This window comes from Pistacia vera, unplaced genomic scaffold (genome assembly GCF_008641045.1).
Source record: "Pistacia vera cultivar Batoury unplaced genomic scaffold, PisVer_v2 Contig818, whole genome shotgun sequence".
NCBI classification, from domain to species: domain Eukaryota; kingdom Viridiplantae; phylum Streptophyta; class Magnoliopsida; order Sapindales; family Anacardiaceae; genus Pistacia; species Pistacia vera.
In genome coordinates this window covers 239153-264903 of record NW_022196688.1, presented here as the reverse complement: position 1 = coordinate 264903, position 25751 = coordinate 239153, and the positions used below count along the sequence as shown (strand labels likewise).

General features: G+C 35.9%; 1 protein-coding gene across 1 annotated transcript; it reads left to right on the top strand.

The window, feature by feature from the left end:
* The first annotated feature begins 13465 nt into the window (after nucleotides 1–13465).
* LOC116117567 (polyamine oxidase 2-like) lies at nucleotides 13466–18374 on the top strand. The gene is made up of 10 exons (XM_031403578.1): nucleotides 13466–13966; nucleotides 14074–14189; nucleotides 14831–14919; nucleotides 15004–15117; nucleotides 15743–15830; nucleotides 16085–16170; nucleotides 16250–16352; nucleotides 17053–17150; nucleotides 17250–17679; nucleotides 17816–18374. Exons 1-10 carry the CDS (start codon nucleotides 13927–13929, stop codon nucleotides 18122–18124), a joined length of 1473 nt encoding a protein of 490 aa, XP_031259438.1. The 5' UTR covers nucleotides 13466–13926; the 3' UTR covers nucleotides 18125–18374.
* The last annotated feature ends 7377 nt before the right edge of the window (nucleotides 18375–25751 follow it).

The window sequence follows — 25751 nt, the reverse complement described above, 5'->3', positions numbered from 1 at the left end:
AATTTGATTTGCACACCTATCTAAGCCCGATTTAATTTAAGTATATTCTTTGAGTTCTCAAGAATAGGAAGGTATGAGAGATCTTTACGAGATCATGACACTTACAAAAGTGTAATCATTACTTTGAGCTAAACGGGTATAAATAACAAAGATACACTAATAGAAAGAGACTGACTTGATATTCTGTAAGAATACTTAAAACACTAAATACTTGCAATCCTAGATCGCGATCTTTTGTAAGCTTGTATAGCAATCAGAAAGTAATTTATATAAGCGAACGCAATAGATGTAAGATTCGTTTTAAGCATCTGAACCATTATAAAAATTATCTTGTCAACTTTACATTTATGTTTTTACATGTTACTGTGCTCATAGTTCCTCACCCACTCACTATAATTAGCTCACATATGAATTTTTAACATTTTACACGTGTAAAATCGTTGGTGTCAAAATCCAGCATTAACAAGAAGTATTGTAGATAAGTTTTTTTCTTAATTTTTTTGACATTTTTTGTAATCCTTCATCTTTTTTAATCCAATAACATTGAAAAATAAATATTTAACATTTCTCTTAACAATATTTTATTAGCATAGATGAATTATCCAATAATCTTAAAAATCGGAAGTCATTATATGCTAACTTACTATTTTAAAATTAAAGTGACAAAAATAATTATTTTATCTTTCTTCTCAACACCATTTAATTGAAACTAATGGATAACTCACAAATGGCTTTAACAAATCAAGTTAAAAGATTTTAAATAGACGTCCCTGTCAACTGTTAAGAGTATATTCATATACTATTTTAAAACTATCATAATTATATTAGATAACATGATACCGAATTCACAATATCTAGGTAAAATGGTATTGAATTGTCGGTGTTGGTTTGCATAAGTCGATCGTATCAATCTTCAAAATGGTAATTTTATTTATCTTAATTTCCTTCAATAAACTCTATTTTAAGAAGCTATACAAAATATACCTACTATAAGTTAAAGATATACTTGAATTTTCTATTATTTAGATTTATCATCCTCAATGCAAAGGTATATTTTAAAGATTAAAATAACATCTTAAGTCGAATTTTGTTGATCTTCTATCTGGAATTTTACTTACTAATCAATTTTAAATTGATATTAATTACTTATTATTTAAATAAGTAAATAGATAAATTTATTAATTAAAATTATTTTCTTACATAGTAAGTAATTTTAACTTATTATTTAAAACTATTTTAATACGGCCTTAAGCTACAAGTTTAAACAATAAAGAGTAAACCATTTTTCCCACTCAAGGTTTGTCATTTTTCCATAAAAAAAGTTTCAAAATACCACTTTTCCATCAAAAGTTTATATTTTATTAATACTCAAAATACTTTTCATTTTCTTAATTTGTGTTCAACGAGTTACTGGGAGTCAGGATAAGAAATGTTTTATAGAGTAGAGGTTGATAGCTCGAATGGTGGTGACCGATTGAATATTCGTTGTCGGAATCAGCCGAAAATTAAAAAAATAGGAAACTCTAGTTTTGCGATGATCAACAATCAACAAGAAATTAGGTGCCAGAATGAAAGGAGTTTTATAGAAATGAGATTAGAGGTTCAAATTGTAGTAACAGAAAGAAATTTTGCTGTCGAAATTGGTTTTGGATAGTAACTAAATATTAATTTTTGATGGAAAAGTGATGTTTTGATACTGTTTGGGTGAGAGAGTGTCATTAAGTCAAACATTTGGTGGGAAAAATTGTTTACTCCATTAAAAAATATTTTTAACAAGGATTTTTTTTTTTTTTTTTCAAAGTATGCACATTATTAACATTATAAAAGCTAAAATTTTAATAAAAGTTGAAATCATGAGAAAATAATAATTAAACATTGTTATTGACGTTGATTCTGTTAATCTGAATCTGACTTTGAAATTAGGAGAAAATGATGAATAAATAAATTAATTTGGTTGAGTAATATATTATCTTTATCCTTATCGCAATAACGTTTTCTTTCCCCATTTAATTAGGTCAGACACGTGGTTGGTTTTCACTGCAATCGATAATTTATTTGCACACACAAAAGGCGTTTTAATTTCAACATCGAAATCTCAGCGCTCCCTCCACCGTCCACGGCCACCCCAATACCTTGTAACTTTATCAAAGCTGACACTGTTAGTGGAATTATTATTATAATAAAAGACGTTTGAAGTAAGTGATTTAGTATAATGTTCAAAAAGTGATGACATTATTAATAAAATAGGAGTTCCACGTGAGATAATGCATAGAGTGACGTAATATAATACGATATAAGTGAAACTGAATTGAAGATAATATAAAGTAAAAAGATTTCATTCACTGGCAGATGGCTTTAGTGATATGGAAGCTAATTTATATCATATGATATGTGTGTTAATTGTCATGTCAAATTTTATTCCCTTAAACACATTCGTTAGTTCCCTAAGTCTAAACACACAATATTTAATTTAATTTAACGAGTAAATAATAATAAAGTTTATATGTAAAGAATTTCAAAAAACACGTGGAATAAAATGGAAATATCCAGGTAGTTCTAACTTTTTCGCGACACACGAGTTTCACGCCAAATATCATACTATGCTGCATCATTAATCTGAGTTTGAATTCGAGAATGACATTACATTACGCAAAGATGTCAGCAACAAGAAAGCCTTACGTGATAAGAAGAATTCAAATACATATTTAATCAAAGGGGAAACGACTTACACCTACACCTATCCAAGGTTTGAAGAAACGACAGATTGATATTTAAAAGGTTTAAAAAAGATAAATATGTACATTCCATTAGGAAAAAGACTAGAATGCCCTTTGAGAAATATTAGTCTATTTTTTTAATTACTTTTAATCCCCTTAAGTTTATTAATTCCACTAAATACCCTCAGAAAAAAGTTTAAAAATTAACAAAAACACCCCCACTCACCCATACTTGCCAGATTTTGACGGCCACCACCGTAAATGGCCAGTAATTCACCGATCTGGCATTTTTCGGCCAGATCTATAGTGGATCTAGCTGGAAAAGACCAGATCTGACGTGAGAAGGCCAGATCTGGCCAGAAAGTGACGATCAAAGATGGAGTGTTGCGGCCGTCAACAGCCAGATCTAGCATTTTCTGGTCATATCCATGGTGGATCTGACCGAAAAAGGCCAGATCGGTGAACTACCGGCCATTTCTGGTGGTGGCATAGACCGTTGTGACAGATTCCGACTATCACCGGCGGTGGCCGTCGAAATCTGGCAAGTATGGGTGGGTGGGGTGTTTTTGTTCATTTTTAAACTTTTTTCTGGGGGTATTTGATGGAATTAATAAACTTAAGGGCTCTAAAAGTAATTAAAAAAATAGACTAATATTTCTCAAAGGGCATTCTAGTCTTTTCGCTAACGAAAGGTACCTGTTTGTCTTTTTAAAACCTTTTGGGTACCAATCTATCATTTTAACAAACCTTGAGTAGGTGTAAGTCGTTCTGCCCTTTAATCAAATTCAGTTATAAAATTGTACCCATACCTATGACAATGAATACTAAAATGATTAAATTATCAAATCAGTATATTCACTTGAATTCCAATAATAATAATAATAGTATATGATGACATTGTTTCAGCATTGTATTTAATTTTTGTAGTCAGATTTTTAAAATATGCGTTTGTCATATTATTCAGGGAAAATTTGATTCCTGACTTCTGATTTAGGCGATGTTGTAGTTTACTTTTTTTTTTTTCTCCTTCTTCTTCAATTAATCTATGGCTTCCACTTTCATATACCACGACTTCCACCTTCTTCTTCAAAGATCATAACCAGCGCTGCAACTCACTTCTTTTTTCCTTCTTTCTTCTTTTTTTCTCCTTCTTCTTCAGTTTATCTACGGATTCCACCTTCATATACCACAACTTCCACCTTCTTCTTTAAAGATCAGAGCTAGCGATTGCCACCTTCTTCCACATTTCTTCTTCAAAAATTGCAAAAGAAACCGCCACCTTCTTCCACGTTACAATCACCATAACACCCTCATCCACCTGCATTAAAAAACACCACCCAAAAACACATTCTTCCTCGCTTAAGACTCAAGAAACACCATAATCTTTCGGTTTCCTCCGACAAACTGAGGCCAGTAGGTACGACCACCATTTTCGAGTTCTTTTGATTGCCTTGGGCCCCAGACCACCAGTTTCGAGCTCCACCACTGGCGCCCAGAACTCGAGATCCGCACCATCTTGGTTTCCTTATCCAACCAAAGCCCACCATCCTTTTTAACCACTGCCGGCACACCTTTTCTAGTGAAATTCACCCATCGTTGGCCACCCTCCTCCAACCCGAGGTCAACATCTTCTCGTTGCCACCACCGGCGCACTTTCGAAGTTTGTTATCCCATCGTCGGCCACCCTCCTCCAACCCGAGGCCACCAGCTTCCGATTACCACCACCGGTGCACATTTTCCAATGAAGTTCACCCACCATCAGCCATCTACCTCCACACCCACCTCCAACCCGGGTTTGGGTTTTTGAAAAGGTTAAAAAAATAAAAAGGGAAGATGAGGGGGGAAACGAAAATTATATGAAATATGTGAACTAAATGAAAATGTGAAAGGGGCAATTTGCAGTAAAAAAAATTATATGGACAATAGGTTAAAATGGTTTTTTAGGAGGTAAAGAAAAGTGAAAGGGGCTATTTCGTCAATCAAAATTTGCAAAATTGGGTTTGGCTATTTTATGAACAAGTTCCGGCAACAAGAAATTTGTTGTTGGGACGTCTATTTTTTTATTTTAAATCACAACATATTATGTTAATTTAATTCATTTATTTTTTTGTAACATTTGGAAATACTTTCAAAATGGTGCATTTAGAGACTGTTAAATCATACCGTCTTCGTTGATTATGTAATTAACTATTAGTAATACAAGATATCCATCTATTTTGCAAGGTTTGGAGTTGTCGTATGAAGAGATGTGTTTGTAATGAAAGCGCCACGTCGTACGATTTAGTACTACTATAGGCAAATGAGGCAGTTTCAACGTTTTTACAGACTTCGAGTCAGTCGTAGACCCTGCCCGTATCTTCCTTTGTATTGATGCCTTCAAGTAGTGTCGGATCAAACGAGGTAACAGTTTCTCTATATTTAGTTTATGAGGGTTTAATTTGCATATGTGAGTGTTGATGTGTTTGCTTTATTATTATAATGTCTCAATTTTGTTTGTCGTTCCATCGTACCATTGTTAGATGAGTAATAACATTAGCCGGTCCGCTGAGATGACCACCAATTTCTGATTATGTTGTCTAAGCGTGCAAAAAATGCCCATGGTACTGCAATTAAAACGATGGATTACCGGAATAAGTTGGTTGATTTGGAACCGTTGGTTGGGAAGAAGCTCAACATAGGACATTTAGCTTATAAGTTCTTCGATTGAAAAATATATATAATGCTTGGAGCAAACTTATTCAACACACGGGTTTCGGTTGGGATCATCAAAACCAAACCCAAATGTGTACCTTAGAGTTTTGGGGAGAATATGTCAAGATAACTTTTCATATTTTAAATTCATATTAATCTATGACATCGTACGTTTTACACATTTTTCCTTGACAAACACATATTAATGTATGTGTCTTTTCATTACCAACAGAACAAACAGACGGCGTAGTTCTTCCGTATAAGGAGTTATATGAGGACATTTTTTAAAAGCAAAGCGCCACTGGGAGATTCGCGGACACATCAACGTCCCAACTAGTGGATTCTAACTACAATTCATCTGAACATGGATCGACTGACAATGACGAGAGTGTGTTCGAACCTGATCCAAATCAAACAACGGGAGAAAAATGATCAAACATCTCTGGTCATGGAAGACCCAAGAGGAGGAGGAAGAAATCCGGTCCGAGACAAGAACTTGTGGATGTGATTGGCAGACTGACATACGTACTTGTTGATAGGAGTAGGGGATCTGGGGCTGGAAATCGTAATGAAGATTGGGGGGGGGGGGGGGGGGGGGGGGGGGGGGGGGGGGGGGGGGGGGGGGGGGGGGGGGGGGGGGGGGGGGGGGGGGGGGGGGGGGGGGTCGGAGAGAACACTAGTCGTCGATTTGATCCATTTTCCATGTCCAACAATTTGGACATTTTGACATTTATGCAAGTTCATACAGATATTTACATCAAAGTTGTTGATTACTTATATGAAAATCTAGGGTTTAGGGAGGCATTCGTACAAATGCCACTCGAGCATAGGTTAAATTGGGTTTATACTAGGTTTTCGAATTGATTAGGATGAGCCTGTTTGTCCTACGTGTAGTCCCACAATTTTGTACTAACTAGTGGGCACTAATCTCTTATATGGTTGTTTATTTTTTGGAGCATCTTGATTTAGTTTTGATGTAATTATGTTTGCTATTGTATGTACTTATACAATATGTTATTGTTTTAATGTTATAGCATGTTTCATATAAGTTCGAGATTGGAAGTACAATTAAATATTGAATGTTATATTTTCCTAAGTACCACAACTGTATGAATTGATGATTAATGTTTTACAAATGTGCAGGTTTAGATGGTGTCATTTAGGCGTACAGCTTGTAACTGAAATGATGCTAATGAAGAAAGGGAAATTCTAGTAGATGTTGTGGTTGCATTGTCTGCAGTTGCCACGTTGGAAACAAACTTCAGAACACATGGATGACGATTACGACATACATCTGCATTAACTGGTCATAATAACATGTTGGAAGTACTTAATGGCCATCTTGACAGAATATTTGCGAAGTGCCACATGGACAAACAATGTTTTAGATACTTATGTTACAGTTTGGCACAACAAGGGAACTTGTGAGACTCCAAGAGGATTAGTATTGAAGAACAGGTTATGATATTTTTTACAACCGTTGGAAAAAACGAGACATACAGTACTATTATAGAGGATTTCCAACATCGGGTGAGACAATCTTTAGATTTATGGGCAAAGTTTGCAATGCGATATGTGAGTTGCAGACAGAGTTTATCAAGGCACCAAACTTCAGTGAAGTTCCAGAGGAAATATTGACCAACAAAAAATATTACCCGTTCTTTAATGTACTTTTATTATTATTATTATTATTAGGTACTTCAATTCGTTGTGTTATATATGTTGACAGTCGGTTGATATTATTGAATGTTATCTTTTGTTCACAGGATTGTATAAGGACGATTGATGGCACGCATGTCGATGCTTGGGTTCTAGGTGAGTTGGCCGATGTCTTTCGGAATCGTAAAAGAACGTTGTCGCAAAATGTCATGGTTATATGTGACTTCAGGATGATGTTCACTTATGTTGTCACTGGCTGGGAAGGATCTGCCCACGACTCAAAGGTTTTAAATTCGGTTCTTGATGATCCTGATTCTGGATTCTCGCATTCTCCACCAGGTACAACTGGCTTCTTTACGTATTATAGCGTATTTGCTCCCTTTTTTGGATTGAAATATCAAATAATATGTGTGAGTTGATTACAGGTAAATACTATTTGGTTGATGCGGGTTATGCAAATAGAGGGGGATTCTTTGCCCCTCATAGACAAATTCCTTACCATCTACATGATCGCCGTCATAACCGAAATGATCCACAGGCGTTGTTTAACTAAAAACATGCATCACTCCGCAATGTTGTTGACAGAACCTCTGGTGTTCTAAAGAAAAGATTCAGAATTCTCGATGGCATGAATAATTACCCATTGGAGAAACAAGCTCAGATTGTTATGACATGTTGTGTACTTCATAATTTTATCAAAAGGTACAATATGTAGGATGAAATCTTCGAACAGTCTCCTGCGAAAGTATATTTGCGACCAAAACGGGGTAGCAGATGAAGGAAATGGGGATGGATTGAGTCAACCGCAGCAACGTATTATTGATGACATGGCACATGTGCGGAATAACATAATGACTGAAATATGGGAACAACATATGAATGATGCCATAGTTGTTAATGGAGTATAGTTGTATAATCGATTCTAAGGGTTGACAATCAGTAGCTTCGTCATAGATGTACTAATGTGGTGTTTTTAATTGATGTATTTGTACTTGAAATTAATAGTTCCAAATTTGTCTTTAAGTTAGTGATTACGAAATTAACAATTAAATATTTAATAATATTAAAACGTTAATTGATAAGTTTTTATGGTATAATAATAAAAATTAATTAACAAAAAACAACAAAGAATTCTATCAATAAATCCTTTATAAAATAATATACCAAACAATTTTTCTACAATTTATTCAACTCTAATATTTTACCAAACATCAAATCATATTCTCATAATAATAATCCAACTAAATACTCAATCAAACACATTTTTTTCAAATCCTATTCTCGAAATAATAACCCTACTCAATTTTATAATAATATTTCAAAAATACTACTGGAATAACTAAACAAACGCATGATTTTACAAAGATTCTTTTATCATATTCAACCATCAACAATCATCAATATCGATATTAAATTCGATGATTTTACTTTCGGTATACATACTTTATTATATACACGGATTAATGATTTTTCATGGCACAGATCATATTAGTTTCTTTTGTTATAATGATAGTCATATTTTTGCATGTTCAATATAGAAAAGCATATACATATTCATTAATAAGTTATTTGCAAAAATATTCAAACTATATAAGATAGTTTTGTTAATGTATTACTAGTTAAAGATTAATGTAATTTATCATGAAATTACAACATAAAATCTTATTTGTTGGATTAAGGTAATTTAATGATTCATACAGAGAAGTTGAAAAATTATTTTTAATCTCATCTAGATAATTTATAAAGCATTAGATTGGATTGGATTTGAAGTTTCTATATACTATACTACAAATTTAAAAGTTCGTGTCATCATAGATTGACCAATTGATTGATTATGCAAAGAGTAAATAACTTTTTCCCACCCAAATAATGGACTAATAACACTTTTCCACAAGCAAACTTTTAAAATAACACTTTACTAACCAAACGTTATATTTCGTTAATAAATTATATTAAATGCAATGCTGTTCATTGTGAAGAGAAAATACCCTCACCAAAAATCAACCCCTAATTGCCGCCAATCGCAAATCAAAGTTTTGAGCCCCTTAGCCCAAATTTCGACCGATTTTGGCACCGGAAATTGACCCTTTCACCACCATTCAACTCATTGACATCCCCCTACCAAAACCCTTCTAACCCCTACCCATAATCACTCCTCAATCATTGGAAATCAAAGATGAAACTTTTTGAGACAATTTGTCGAGCTGTAAGTGTGCTTGGGAAGAGGCAAAAAAAACAGCAATTACCGACAAGAAGAACAACCCAAAAATACCACCACAAACAATCACCAAACAGACAATTACAAACAATCCCAATCACATACACTAAAACTTCTTTCAAAACACTAAAACGACCAACAATCAATCCCAATTTTTGCCAAAATCGCAAAAGCCCTAAGGAGTGACAGACGATGAACGACCTAAAATTGAAGTCTGGCCTGTTGTGGGTTTTTGAAAGGAGTCGCCGTAGAGCAGGTGGAGGTGAAAGGCTGATTTTCGATGATTAGACCAGCCGTAAATTGGATGGAAGAGCACGGAAACTCCTGAATAAAACCCTAGGAGCTGCGTCGACGAATGAGAAGTTAACGTGGGTGGGAGTAAGAAGGGTTTTGGAGGGATGGAGCTGGTGAGGTGAATGGCGATGGCGGTGAGTAGGGTGATTTCCGATGCCAGAGTCGATCGAAAATTTGGTTTCGACGTGCGAAAAAATGAAGTGCGGTGGCTGTCATTTGAGGGATGCTTTTGGGTGGATTTTTAACCTTAATTCACAATCCTGTCCTTACTTGTAATGAACTTTTGACCATTCTACATTTCTTCACAATGAAATTTACCAATAAAATTGTGCTTTACATAATAAAGTGTTATTCTGAAAGTTCGTGGATGAAAAAATGTCTTTAGACCATTATTTGAGTGGGAAAAAGTCTTTAATAATGATTTAACTATGTAATCAAACTTTAAAATCAATATTCAGGTTAAAAAGTCTTTAACATATAATTACAGTTTGTTACAACCTACAAATATTTTATATATCAAAATTATTTACCTTTTCCAATTTCTAACCTTAAAAAACAAAAAAAAAAAAAAAAAAAAATCAAATTAAATAATAAATATCAGTCATAAAAAATAGGTTTGTTAATAGTAATAGTAAATGATTAGCAAAAATATCAAATTAAATAGTAAATATTGTCTCTGCAGAATAGGACATAAATCTTACATCTCGAAATATTTTTCCTTATGAGAGGCATTGCCAAATAAAATTGAAAAATGCTACGGACACTAATGTTGTGTACTGAATTTTTACACCGAACAACGTGTCTACTGAACCAGATGAGCCATGTATCGCGTTAACAAATATTCTGTGAATGAACGACCGTCCATTATTATTGGACGACCGTTCATTTGAACTTATGATGGATGCTCGTCCATAATTTAAATTAAAAAAAATAGAAAACAAAAATCATGGACGGGCAGCCTATTGAATAGATGGGCGTCCCTATTAGATGGACGTCCGTCCATTATTTAAATTAAAAATTTTTACACAAAAATCACAATGGACAGGCGTCCCTATTAGATGGACACTCATCCCATTGTTTAAAACTTTAAATTAAAAACAAAATATTGGATTCTTGGAGCAGACTATTTTGTAAGTCAAAACTCTCTCTCTCTATTTACTGTCTTCGTCTCCGCCACTTACCACCTTCTAATGAAATTCCATCTGTGACTCTCTATTTCCAATCTTCCTTCTTTCTCTCTAAAGATTTCGCCTTTCCAAGTTTTGGAGAGAGAGTAAAGGGTCCTTGAGTTTTTTTTTTTAAGGAAGGTTGATCACACTTCACGCCCCTTTAACCAACCATGTCTGATTTAGCTAAAGAAGCCTGAAGAAAATATCTTATACAACTCCAACTACACCCACTAAGGACCAAGGTTTTATTCTATTCTTGATCCTCATCAATACTCAATTTTTTTTTTCTTTTTGGTTGGGGGGAAGTAGTTGGTGTTTGTGGTGGAGGTGAAGTCGATTGCAAAAAGCCCTAAGCATGAAAAGGAATCTGGCACCACATTTGCTACAGGAAGAAGCAGGGTGCTTGTCATAATTTTGGCGTGGATAATTAAATAATTTTTCTTTTGCATTACACAATTGTAGATTATAGTTTCTTAGTCATTTCATAATTCATTTTCCTCATTAACATTTCTAGCGTGTGGAACCAGAAAGAACATTAACTGATGCACAGACGGATGAATTCAAGGACATGCTACGTGCATTAACACTGGAGAGAAGTCTGATAAAAGAAGCTATGGGTTTTTCCCTAGATAATGTTGATGCTGCTGGAGAGGTAATCTGCATTTACAAAGAAACATGTGGAGATGATGGTGGTGATGTAGGTGAAATGGATTATTAAGGAGGAGGGGAGAAGGTGTAGATGTCAATGGGGGTGGAGATGTATTTTGAGGAGGTGGTGGTGAGACAGGTGGCTGTGCAGGAGGCGATGGAGTAGAAGGTGTGAAGGGGTCAGGTTGATTTGCATCGGGCTCAAAAGGTGAGGAGGTTGTAGGAGGTGGAGAAGATGGATGTGATGATGGGGGTGGACTGGTGTTAGATGGTGGTGGAAAGAGGGTGGTGGAGGTGGCACAACAGTGGGTGAAATGGATTGTTGGTGGACGGAGGGTGGTGGACTGGTATTAGATGGTAGTGGCATGAAAATTGGCCCTATTTAATGGACGGGTGTCCATCTAAGAGGGACGCCCATCCACTACTTTTGTTTTTTAAAAAATAAAATTTTTTAAAATTTTATGGACGGGCGTCCATTATTTTTCTTTTAAATTTTTTTGGATGGGAGTCCATTAAATATGTATAGGCGTCCATAAAATGTTGGATGACCGTTCATTCACGAAAGACTCTAGCGTGGTCACGTCTGATTGGATGCCATGTCTTTTGGTACAAAATTTTGGTGTAAAATTTTGGTGTCCATAGCATTACTCAATAAAATTTGCCTTGATCGAAATGCTGGAGATTGTCTATTTAGCAAATTTATCTAATTAAATAAGGCCAAACGACTTGTGCATACCTAAGGTTTGTCGTAACGACAAGTTGGTATCCAAAAGGTTTTGAAATGACAAATAGGTACCTTCCGTCATGTTCTGTTAGTGATTTCTGTTTATTAATAGTGAAAAGACTAAAATGCCCTTGAAAGTTTGATATTTTAGTTTTTTATAAATTTAAAAATTTCTAAAAAACCCCCTAGGTTTGCTAATTTAATTAAACACTCCCATATATAAAAAGTTTGTTAAATGATAAAAACACCCTCACCACCCGCAGTGCCAGATTCCGGCCACCATTGTCGGAATCTGGTCGAAAAATTGTGTTATGACATAGACCTGTCGGATCTGTGTCGTAACGTATCGATCTGGCCGGAAAAGGCCAGATCTGGCTGTCGAGGCAACAGATGGAGTTTTCTGCCTCGACGGCCAGATCTGGCCTTTTCCAGCCAGATCCATGGCTGATCTGGCCGGAAAAGGCCAGATCTATGGCTAGATCTAGCCGTCGAGGCCGCAAAACTCCATCTGCAACGTCGACGGCCAGATCAGCCACGGATCTAGCCGGAAAAGGCCAGATCGAAGTGTTACGACACAGATCGACGGGTCTTTGTCGTAACGCAATTTTCGGCTAGATTCCGGCGGTGGTGGCCGGAATCTGGCACTACTGGTGGCAGGGGTGTTTTTATTATTTTACAAAAATTTTATATATTGGGGTATTTAGTTAAATTAGTAAACCTAGGAGGTTTTTTAGAAATTTTTAAATTTATAAAAAACTAAAATATAAACTTTCAAGGGCATTCTAGTCTTTTCACTATTATCAAACGAAAATCACTAACAGCATATGATAGAAAGTACCTATTTATCGTTTTAAAACCTTTTAGGTACTAACTTATTGTTTCAGTAAACCTTAGGTATGTGTAAGTCGTTCTCTCATTAAATAATAAATATTTTCTATGTAATACAGGAAAGAAATCTAAAATCTTGCATTTGTTTCTTACAAGTGGCACTGCCAGATGTAATTCAGCCCTGTATATTTCAAATAGTAGGTTGTTCTTTCAGTGCAACTTAGGTAATATAATTACTCCCTTTCTTCAATTACATGCAATGGTGAAAAAGAGAAATAAAAATTTCTCAAAACGTCCAAAATACAGCAAATATGATTCAGAATGTAATCCACTCGCTCTGGAGGCTATCCACTTTACCATATCAGAAAATACAGAGAATATCCTATAAAAATTATGAAACGTGGCCAAACATTCACACGAGTACACTCTTAACTTACACTCGCGCGTATAAATATCTCCATGCTGTAACGTTTGGTTGGCAAGACAGACATTATAAATGCAGCCAACCCGAGACCAGCAAGTAATCTCACCCAACTACCCAAGCACCCGGCCCATTTTCTCTCTCTAGAAATCTATCTAACTTTCTCACTTTAAAATCTTTCGCTTTCTTCATCTCGTTTTCGTTCCGATTTCTCATCAAATCACCCGATCTCCGTCCGGCTTTCTGTATCAAAATTTTGATATTATCATTATTGTCTCCTGATCGATTCTGCAAACGATTTGATTCGGCGAAATTTTAAAGAAAATCGGACAAAGAATTCTGCATGAGCTGGTTGGGAAAGCTGGGTTGCTATTTCTTGTCCTCGAATTCGAACCATTTCATTACGTGTCTCTTGATTTTCACCCTTCATTACTCTCCTCAATTACCTCCATCATTATTTAATTTTGAAAAAAAACCAACAGAGCCGTTATTAATAATCAGCATACGCAATCATATTCAAAATATTATTAATCCTCTGTTAATAGTTTCGTCTAACCATGGAATCAACAAACAGGAGTAATCGTCAATTAAGTAGAGGTTGGTAATGATTGGATTGTTTTTACCGTTGCTTGGTTTATTCTTATTATTTCATGTCTGTCGGTGGCATGAATCATGATTAAGTTTTGTTTGGTTGTGTCGTGAAGCTCTTTGCTGTTCGAATGTGGAGAGGAGGCAAGCAAGGTCGCCATCTGTTATTGTCATTGGCGGTGGCATGGCTGGAGTTGCGGCGGCTCGTGCTCTCCATGATGCGTCATTTAAGGTAAAAAAATATTAAATTATTGTACATCGATAATTAATATTTTCGTAGAGTTCATGTTTGCTTGTATTTGTAAAAGTGGAATGAATATGAGTTTCGTGTTTTACACTTTTACTTGTACTTTAATTATTTATTTATTAAAACTACGAGCTCATTTTTGCCATCAGCTTGGCTCTAAAAGTCCACGCAAATTTGCATTATTGCCATTTGATTAATGCAAAGAAATGTTTGATTTTTACTTGCCAAAAACTCTGGCGACCTTTTTGTATAGTGAGCAACTGTTTATAGCTGTCTTATTATTTTATCCATCCAACTTTTGTGGGAAGCATAGGCTTCAATTGTCAGCTTTTACCTGTTGAGGCTTAGCTGATTTAGCGTTGATAGGAATTGTTGGAAAATGCTTGGTATATGTCGAGGGAATCAAAATGTGCTCCGTACTTGCTATTTGTTGCTGATCCTTTTTGTCTCTCTTTATTTTATTTGAAGCATTCTCAATGAAAACCCTCTCCGTTTTCTACTTGTTAAGGAGTCGTAGTTAACAACACTCCTTAATTGATTAGTGCCTACAGGCAACACTTGATTGGGCCTTAAAATATTTGTAAAGGTTCACTTTTTTTCAATGCACTTTTGCATTTTATGGGCAGGTTGTCATCTTGGAATCTCGGGATAGACTTGGTGGTCGAGTTAACACTGATTATTCGTTTGGTTTTCCCGTTGACCTGGGTGCATCTTGGTAATTTTATTTCCTTAAAAAATAAATCTCTTTGTCGTTTCTTTTTAGTGTTATAATTTTTAATTTCCAATATTGATGTTTCAGGCTGCATGGAGTCTGCAATGAGAATCCACTGGCACCAGTGATTGGGAGACTAGGGTTACCTCTATACCGCACTAGCGGTGATAATTCTGTGTTGTATGACCATGATTTAGAAAGGTGAAGATATGTCAATTTTGTTTCTTTATGTGCCTGTAGTTTGATCATATTTTCTCTGGTTTGGCCGGTAATAGCTACCTATGAATCACAGTTCAGTTCATGTATAGAAGCCTAATTAAAATCTATAGTTTATCATCGGTTTGATTTTTTATGTTTAAAGTCAACTTGACAATTTTGTATGGTCAAATTCTTAAACCAAAAAACAACCTGTTTGTATGAACATCTTTTATTTTTTATTTTTGTTTTGTTAATTTCATAAACCAAATAGAACCTGGTTTAAGTTGATTGAATTAGTTTTAGCTTGCTTTACTTTGTGGGTTGACTTGCGTTTCTTGCAACTCCTAAATTAATAATTCAACTAAAATATTAAAGTATTTCTATACTAGTGGTGACTTTATTTTAAAATCATACTTAGCATAGTAGGGTAGTAGCCATCAGTGGTTAAGAGTATCCAAGTGACAAGTTATTTGTCCATGATTGTGTCATCAAGGCGTCATTTTATTTCTACAACGTTCTTGTTTTCAATTTATTAAAATATTTCGTCCAAATTTTCCCAAGTGAGCAAAAACTTAATTTTAGTTTGAAGCTATCAATGGATTGTGCTGAGCACATATTCTCTTTGCAGCTATGCGCTTTTTGATATGGATGGGAACAAAGTTCCTCAAGAGTTGGTCACAAAGGTTGGGGAAGTTTTTGAGACCATATTGGCAGAGGCAAGTTTTCTTTTTTATGGAATTTTTTCTCTTTATGTGTACTGTTGTCACAATCTGGAGCTTAAATATAGTATAGTAGTCTCCTGGATTGATCTTTGGGTCATCCTAGCTAAGGCTTGAGGAGAAGATTGCTATTTTGCTCCACTTTGAGGGTTCTTTGAGTTTAGTTAAAAGTTTACTAATCTAGCATCTTTAACCTATTGTGTGTTCGCATTGTGCATTATTCTGAGTTAATTTTGTTTTCTTGAATACAGACGGATAAAGTAAGACAAGAATTCAGTGAAGATAAGTCTATACAACACACCATTTCAATTGTTTTTGAAAGGAGGCCAGAATTAAGGTTGCAGCATGCTTTGAGCTCTCTTTAATCATTTTTAAGTTACAGAATTTGAGTAACTGAATTTTGTTTGAACCAACAGGTTAGAGGGGCTTGGCCATAAGGTGCTTCAATGGTATTTATGCAGAATGGAAGGCTGGTTTGCTGCAGATGCCGATACCATCTCAGTTAAATCCTGGGATAAGGCAAGTTTGTGCTAGAAGTTGAGATTTTTTATATTTCACAGAATTTTGGTTTGTTATGAGAGTTACTCTGCATAATCAATTGAGTGCAGAAAAAATAGAAAAATTGGGGTTCAATTATGGGTCACTTGATTTATTATTACTGTGTTGCTACGTGTGGTCCTTCTCTTCTTTCTCTCTGTTTTTCTCTTGTGCTTGTTTCGCATGTGAAATATTAAAGCTCCTTATATTGTCATCCATTTTTTTTATATATCAACAGTGTAATTTATATGCCTGGTAATTTAAAATATAATGCATGTTCATTTTAGTGGAGCTATTTGACATAAATACAGTCCTGGACACATCATACTCCCAAAATTGCATAACCTTTTGTAAACCAAGGGGTGGATGATTTAATTGCATCTTTATTGGACTGGGTCAAGTTGTGTATAATACAACTTGGTGTGTCCTAAATTCTCTGAAATTTTTTTGTTTGTTATTATTTATTAATTTCTGAGTGATGGGGTTAGGTTACAATGGCTGACCCCTGGATAAGCTTGTAATTTCTGATATCTTCAGAGATATGTCTGCAGTGGGTGGGCTCATCTTTATATCTCTTTTGCGTATGTTGATTCTTGTTTTGTAATATTGTATTGAGCTACAAGCTGTTGCGTACTCTAATTAATTACCTCAAATTTTAGTAGTGATTTTTCTTTATGTACAGGAAGTACTGCTCCCCGGTGGTCATGGGCTCATGGTTAGGGGCTATCTTCCAGTTATAAACACCCTTGCCAAAGGCCTTGACGTCCGCTTAGGCTGCAGGTATGGATTATTTATCTAAAGTAATCTTCCAAGTTGTACATCATGTGTTATCTTGTGACTTGTTTCAGGCAACCATATCCTGACCTGATTTCTTTACAGGGTTACTAGGATTGATAGACGCTACAATGGAGTGAAGGTAACTGTGGAAGATGGAACTACATTTGTGTCAGATGCTGCTATTGTTACTGTTCCTCTTGGTGTGTTGAAGTCCAAGGCAATCAAGTTTGAGCCAAGGCTCCCAGACTGGAAGGAAGCGGCCATTGACAACCTTGGGGTGGGGATTGAAAATAAAATAGTGTTGCATTTTGGTAAGGTGTTTTGGCCCAATGTGGAGTTTCTGGGAGTGGTTGCAGAGACATCTTACAGATGCAGCTACTTTCTAAATCTTCACAAGGCTACAGGTCATCCTGTCCTTGTTTACATGCCTGCCGGGCAGTTGGCCAAAGACATTGAGAAAATGTCTGATGAAGCTGCTGCTAATTTTGCTTTTATGCAACTCAAGAAGATCCTTCCTGATGCATCTGCTCCGGTAATTCCACCGCATGCAGCATTATTATTGTGCTTGTCACTTTAAAAATTTGTTGTACTGCTTAAGATTTCCTACTTAATTTAGACTTCAAACTATTTGTTAAATCAAAATCTAATTTTATATTTTGATTATGCAGATTAATTATCTTGTTTCTCACTGGGGCACAGATGTTAACTCACTTGGCTCCTATAGCTATGATACAGTAGGCAACGCCCATGATCTGTATGAAAGGCTTAGGATTCCAGTGGACAACCTATTCTTTGCCGGGGAGGCAACCAGTATGAGCTATCCAGGGTCAGTGCATGGTGCATTCTCGACTGGACTGATGGCTGCTGAGGACTGCCGGATGCGTGTCCTGGAGCGGTATGGGGAGGTAGACTTGTTCCAACCAGTCATGGGTGAGGAGTCTCCTGTTTCGGTACCACTTTTGATCTCTCGAATGTGATTCAAGAGTTCCTGGCACCCCCTCATTGATCTTAGATATGATAGTATATTGCTGAGATATGTAAACATGGGTTCTGGCTAACACAGAATTGCCACATTTAGTGATGGTTGGGCAATGTTGTCATAAATTGCTGTTTTCCTCTTGACCAATCAGTCAAAGAATTGGTTCATGTGTGTAGTTACCTCTGTGACATAATTATATGTATTGATATTTGGACAATAATAATAAAAGTAAAAAATATGAATCTAAATACTGGTGTTCCTTCATGAAAGGAATAATGTTTTAGGAACATTGTGGGAAGGACTTTTGGAGAATTTACAGTTCCAACTAATAAGATATTTTGTTGGTTTAATTGTGAGCGCGTGTTTTGCTTTTACTCAAAACCCAGGCCCTTGGCATGGGTGTAATTTGAGTTCTTTCTGGATGCACTTTCGTTGGTCCATTTGTTTTATATTTTCTGAAGCTTGCTTCTCTGTTTGTTATTGGAAATGTTTCTTGATATGGGCTGAGATTGGGGATGGTGGGGTTGCCGGCACATTAACGAAATTTGATCTATTTACTTGTGTGTTGCAGGCTTTACTTCAAGTGTTGAGTGTAGTAAGAAAAGGGTTATTCTTCATATTGTAAATTATCGGTTAATTTTATGGAATTATATCATGCTAAGAATTTCTTTGAGATTTTAGATAGTTTCGAATCTCATTCTTTTGAAGTAGGGGTGTAGCTGAGCTCGAGTCGTTTGCGAGAAAAGCTCCAGTCTCGAGCTAAGCTCGAGCTCAAGCTGCTCAAGTGTCTTTTCGAGCCGAGCTCGAGCTCGAGCTGTTCAATTGCCTTTTCGAGCCGAGCCTGAGCCACCTAGTGCTCGGCTCAATAGGCTCATGAGCCTCCATGGCTCGAAAGGGTATGAGTGTAAGTTTTTCAAGTATAAGGGTGTATATGTAATTTATTATTTTACATATAAATTATTTATTCCAAAACCCCTTACACATTTTTCTTCACAGTCGACACTTTATTGTGAATTTTCGCAAGTGCATGAAATCGTGCAAGTAATAAAGTGTAAGAATACGGATGTCGAACCCGAGGGAATTACTACTATCAATTATCAAAATTTACTATCTAATTACTATTTGATTAATCATAGTTTTTATCAAGAAAAATCTAAACTAAATTAAAATTAATAATTGAATTTAAAAGAAAATTGAAAAGAAAACAACTAAAATAGATCTTTGGGTTAAAACAAGATGACTAGACCTAGGGCATAGATTTTACACCAACTCTTATTTATATGTATTGATCACTTATGCTAATTTTATTAAGTTCTTCTTGAAGGTCAAACTCTCAAAATTTCCAATAAATTCTCTCGAACAATTATCGAATTAACTCCTAATCACTAACCCGAATTATCTCTAATCAGATTTAAGCAATTGAAGATCATTACGCTCTATGGAGTTTATCAGAACCTCACAAGTCGCGGTAACCTATCTTTAACGTTCGCTCAACCTATGGTTTTACTACCGTAGACTAACTAAGCATCATCTCTCGATCTCAACCTAATTCATTAGTTCATTCAATTCTTAGGCTCTTAAAAATCAAAATCATTAGGTATAATAGCAAAACTTAGGAAAAATTCTTAATAAAAATTGACAAGCATAAATCAACACATAATCAAGAGATTGGGTTACATCTTAGCCCTAGAGAATAAATTTAGTTCATAATAAACATGAAAGAAACAATCATCTTTATTAAAATAATCAACATGAGTTTATAAGAAAGAAACAAGAAAAACTTCCCTATATTGTGAATCAAAGCTCTAGAAATTCTGACAGTTTTCTTCTCTACAGGTTTTTCTTCTCTTATAATCCCCAAAGAATCCCTAAAATAATACTAAAAGACTTCTATTTATATCCCACAACGGTTAGGGTTTTATTTTCCTTAATTTTATTTTGTTTAGGAATCTTAACCCTATTTTCCTAATAAAAAAAGGAAAGAAAAATTTCTAACTGTCGTGACTGTGTCTTGACACTGTGCTGCGGCGCAATCAATTCTAGACAAAGTGTGCTGCGGCACAGTGATAACTCTTCTTCTTTAGTCCAATCCTACATCATTCCTCAGCACTCCAGAGATGATGATAACGATGGAATCTAGAGAAGTGGTAAACATATGAAATGTAGCCCTTTGAATTAACTTTCCAACCGTCAAAGAATCGTCTTGATATGAGGTCCATATCTTGAGATATTGTCGAAACACTGAAACATGCTCAAACTGAAGCGTAATCTAGAATCTCCTCTTTACTTCAAAGTTCCATAACTTCTTCAATTCAACTCCGATTTTCGATCCGTTTGCTTCTACTCATCACTCATTCAGTTGCCAACATGATTCTTAATCTCAGCATAACATTTAACACTAATGACCTTATTCTAACTTCCTATTTTACAGATTTGTTCCTAATATGTATTGATTACAATCCTAATATCCTATTATAGATTTATACATTTAATCATGCAATATCTTGTAAGATTTTGCATGATTATCTACAACACTCCCCCTCAAGATGAAGCATAGATGTTAATCATGCCCAACTTGTTACAAATATAATTAATCTGAACCCCATTCAAAGCTTTAGTGAAAACATCTCCTAGTTACTCTCCAGTCTTCACATATCCTATAGAAATTAAATCTTGCTATATTTTCTCACGAATGAAATGGCAGTCAATTTTAACGTGCTTAGTTCATTCATGAAATACGGGATTAGAAGCAATATGAAGAGTGGCTTGGTTATCACACCACAATTTTGCTGGCAAAGAGGCCATAAGACCAACTTCAGTTAAACACTGATATATCCATATTACTTCATACACAGACTGGGCCATAGACCTATATTCTGATTCTGCACTAGATCTGGACACAACAGTTTGCTTCTTACTTTTCCATGAGACCAAATTTCCACCAATAAAAACACAGTAGCCCGTAGTGGATCTCCTAACTATCTTGGAACCCGCCCAATCTGCATCAGAGAAGCACTCAACATTATTATGTCCATGATTTTCGTACAAAATACCACGTCCTGGAGCTCCTTTCAGATAACACAAAATCTGTTCTAACGCTGCCCAATGGTCAACAGTAGGAGAAGACATGAATTGACTTACTATACTGACAGAGTACGCAATATCAGGACGAGTGACTGTTAGATAGTTCAACTTTCCAACCAGTCTTCTATACCTCTCAGGATCTTCAAATAGTTCACCATCTTTGGTAAGTTGCGAATTAGGAAACATTGACGTACTGCATGACTTAGCACTCAATTTTCTTGTCTCAGTTAATAAGTCAAGTACATATTTCATTTGAGAGAGGAAGATGCCTTTCTTGCTCCTTGTTACCTCAACCCCTAAGAAATACTTCAACATTCTTAAATCTTTTGTATGAAACTAAGTGTGAAGAAATGACTTAAGTAATGAAATCCCTGTAGTGTCACTCCTAGTGATGATAATGTCATTAACATATACAACAAGAAGAATAATGCCAACTGTCGATTGTTTGTAAAAGACTGAGTGATCAGACTTGCTCTTTGTCATTCCGAACTTTGCAACTACCTCACTGAACTTTCCAAACCAAGCACGTGGACTCTGTTTCAAACCATACAACGATTTGCGAAGATGACAAACTTTCCCATACTCCCCCTGAGCAACAAATCCAGGTGGTTGCTCCATATAGACTTCTTCTTGAAGGTCACCATGTAAAAAGGCATTTTTTATGTCCAACTGATGTAATGGCCAGGAATGAGTAGCTGCCATAGAGATAAATAAGCGAACAGAAGTCAATTTAGCCACAGGGGAAAAAGTGTCAGAATAATCCACTCCATAAGTTTGAGCATAGCCTTTAGCTACAAGACGAGCTTTAAGCCTAGCCACTGACCCATCAGGATTTACTTTAACAGCAAACACCCATTTGCATCCAATAGGCTTCTTTCCAATAGGTAAGTCAACCAAGTTCCAAGTACCATTAACATCTAAAGCATTCATCTCTTCTATCATAGCATCACGCCAACCAGGATGAGATAAGGCTTCATGGACAGTTGCAGGAAGGGAGACAGAGTCTAGTGATGCCACAAAAGAACAAGAAGAAGATGATAGGTGATCATAAGAAACAAATGAAGAGATAGGATAAGTACATTGACGTTTACCTTTCCGAAGAGCAATGGGAAGATCAAGATCATTCAAGGTTGGATCCAACGACGAAGAGTCTTGGGTAGGACATGAAGTCTGAGTGTCTTCTTGACGAGGAACACAGGTATCGGGATCACTGGAGACTGGGTTTAACGACGAAGGGACCGGTACAGGAGGTTCTTGTCGACGAGAATAGACAATGCGAAATGGAATTAGTGGACGGACAAGTGGTGGTGCCTGAGGAGGAACAGTAGGTGGGGAAGACTCAGGTGTGGGAGTAGCTGGTAGGGATGTGACAGTATAGATTAGTAAGTCATCGTCCTCCCCCTGACGTGTATAGGTAGACGAAGTGGGGAAAAAAGGGGTGTTTTCTAAGAAAGTAACATCAGGTGACACCAGATATCTATTAAGACTAGGACAATAACATCGATATCCCTTCTGAAGACGAGAGTAACCTAGAAAAACACATTTAAGAGATTTGGGATCTAACTTGGTTACTTGGGGTCGAACATCACGAACAAAACAAGTACTACCAAATATCTTTGGGGCAATAGGAAACAAAGGCTTAGACGGGAAGAGAACACTGTAAGGAGTAGAACCATTCAGAATAGAGGAAGGCATGCGGTTAATTAGAAAACAGGCCGTGGAAACTGCATCGGCCCAAAACTGTTTAGGAACTTGCATTTGAAATAATAGGGCTCGAGCGGTTTCAAGAAGGTGCCTATTTTTCCTCTCGGCTACTCCATTTTGGGACGGTGTGTCAACACAAGAGGATTGATGAAGAATGCCATGCTGGCTCATATAAGACTGAAAAGAACTCGAAAAATATTCTTTGGCATTATCGCTTCTTAATGTCTGGACAGAAGTATTAAATTGAGTTTTAACTTCAGCACAAAAGGCACAAAAATGAGAAAACAACTCAGAACGATTTTTCATTAAATAAAGCCAAGTTACACGAGAGTTGTCATCAACAAAGGTAACAAAATATTTAAATCCAGGTTTAGACATACTAGAACACGGACCCCAAACATCTGAATGAACTAATTCAAAAGGGACACTAGCCCGTTTATTGACTCTTGGACTTGAAGAAAGACGGTGGTGTTTGGCAAATTGACATGACTCACAATCTAACGAAGATAATTTATTAAACTGAGGACATAGTTTCTTTAACAATGGTAAAGAAGGATGTCCTAACCGACAATACGCCTCAAAAGCGGTCGAAATACTGGAACATGCAATAGTTCTAGGCACCTATGTGTCAAGGATGTAAAGCCCTCCAGATTCATGTCCTTTACCAATAATCTGCCTCGTCGTAAGATCCTGAAATAGGTAATGATCAGGGAAAAATAAGATGCAACATTTAAGAGTACGAGTGAATTTACTCACAAAAATTAAATTAAAAGCGAACTGTGGTGTAGACTCAATACAGAGGATAGGGAAATTAACGGAGTAGGGTTAACAGACCCAGACCCGAGAACACAAGAAGTTGACCCATCAGCTAAAGTAACATTAGACGAGGAATTATGTGACTGATATGATGAAAAGAGACTACGATTACTTGTCATATGATCTGTGGCACAAGAATCAATGACCCATTTGGAGGATGAGGAAATAAGACATGTATTTGGTTTACCTGACTCGGCGAGAGCAGTGATGGAAGTAGATGAGGACTTCAATGATTCTTGATACTGAGAAAACTTGACAAACTCATCAACTGAAATCATAACCTTTTTCTCAGAAGTATCAGTAGCGGCAACATGAGCTAACTGAGGTTTCTTGGCCTTATTTTACAACTTTCTGCACGTGCGCTTTGTATGACCGGGTTCATGACAATAGTAGCACACAATCCCTCCTGACTCCTGACTCTGATTCTCACGATAATTCGAACCCTCTCCTCTATTATTGCTCTTGTTATATGAATGCCCGGTGTCATGATTCTGACTTACAAGAGCACTACTCGATTGAACAGATGGAGTGCTTTCTGTATGGAGAACCCTAGTAAATATGTCTCGGAGGGAGGTGATCTCAGAACTAGCAAGAACCTGAGATTTAGTAGATTCAAACTCAGAAGGGAGTCCAGCTAGGAAACTCATATTCGCCATTTTCTCTCGTTGAGCTTGTTGAAGTTTCACATCAGTACTCACTGGTAGAAGAATGTTAAGTTCTTCATATATCCTTTTAAAATCCATAAAATAGGCCGTAAGAGACCTATCTTGTTTCTCAGCTCGATAAAAAGCTTTGCATACATAAAAAATACGAGAAACATTCCCTTTCCCAGAATACAAAAAATCTAGATAGTCCATCAATTCCTTCACATATTCACAATGATTAATTAAACCAAGTACCTCACTGTTGATGGAGTTCCGTATCTGCAAGAACAACTAGGCATCCTCTCTCAACCATGTTTGCTTTGAATCGTCTTCAGACGAATCTTTGGTGAGATGATCATCTTTATCAATGCTTCGCAGATAAAGACGAATTGTCTTACTCCAATCAAAATAGTTATCAGACCCATTAAGCTTATGTTCCATAATTTTTGACATTACAGGAACCATATCAATTATAGACTTATCAGTCATGGTAAGAAGACGAAAATAGCCAACAAAAAACTCTTCAAAGAACGAACTCTATACCAACAGAAACCAAGAAAATTGTTTTGACCTAGCTAAGATACTGAGGAACTAATCACGCAGAATTGTCAGAAATAACAAGACGAAGTCAGGAAGGGTGATCAAAGTTCAGGGAATGGTCAAACAGCAGAAGAGGCTTCTTCCTAGGCAGGCGGTGAGAAAAAACGGCCACTCTCCAAGGTGACTCACAAATAATACTCACTTGGGCATAAAAGAAAAAAAAAAACGAATTGAAAAGAAAACAACCTATAATTGCTTTGATACCATGTTACAAACAAAGAACTGATAGTAATAGTTTTTCTTATTGTATTGACAAATTATACATCAATATATATAGGAAAATAAAGAACTAATCTAGGAAATAAATATTCTAACTTCATATTTTACAGATTTGTTCCTAACATGTATTGATTACAATCTTAATATCCTATTATAGATTTATACACTTAATCATGCAATATCTTGTAAGATTTTGCANAAAAAAAAAAAAAAAAAAAAAAAAATTCTTCAAAGAACGAACTCTATGCCAATAGAAACCAACAAAATTGTTCTGACTTGGCTCAGATACTGAGAAACTAATCACACAAAATTGCCGGAAATAACAAGACGAAGCTGGGAAGGGCACTCTCCAGGGTGACTCACAAACAATGCTGACTTAGGCAGAAAAGAAAAAAAATGAATTGAAAAAAAACAACCTAGAATTGCTCGGATACCATGTTACAAACAGAGAATTAATTGTAATATTTTTCATATTGTATTGACAAATTATACATCAATATATATAGGAAAATAAAGAACTAATATAGGAAATAAATAATCTAATCTAGGAAATAAATA

Excerpts from the sequence above, each read along its gene's own strand:
- LOC116117567 (XM_031403578.1), top strand. The coding sequence starts at position 13,927 with ATGGAATCAACAAACAGGAGTAATCGTCAATTAAGTAGAG. Across the intron at positions 13,967-14,073 it reads TAATCGTCAATTAAGTAGAG|CTCTTTGCTGTTCGAATGTG; the intron begins GTTGGTAATGAT and ends TGTGTCGTGAAG. Across the intron at positions 14,190-14,830 it reads TCCATGATGCGTCATTTAAG|GTTGTCATCTTGGAATCTCG; the intron begins GTAAAAAAATAT and ends TTTTATGGGCAG.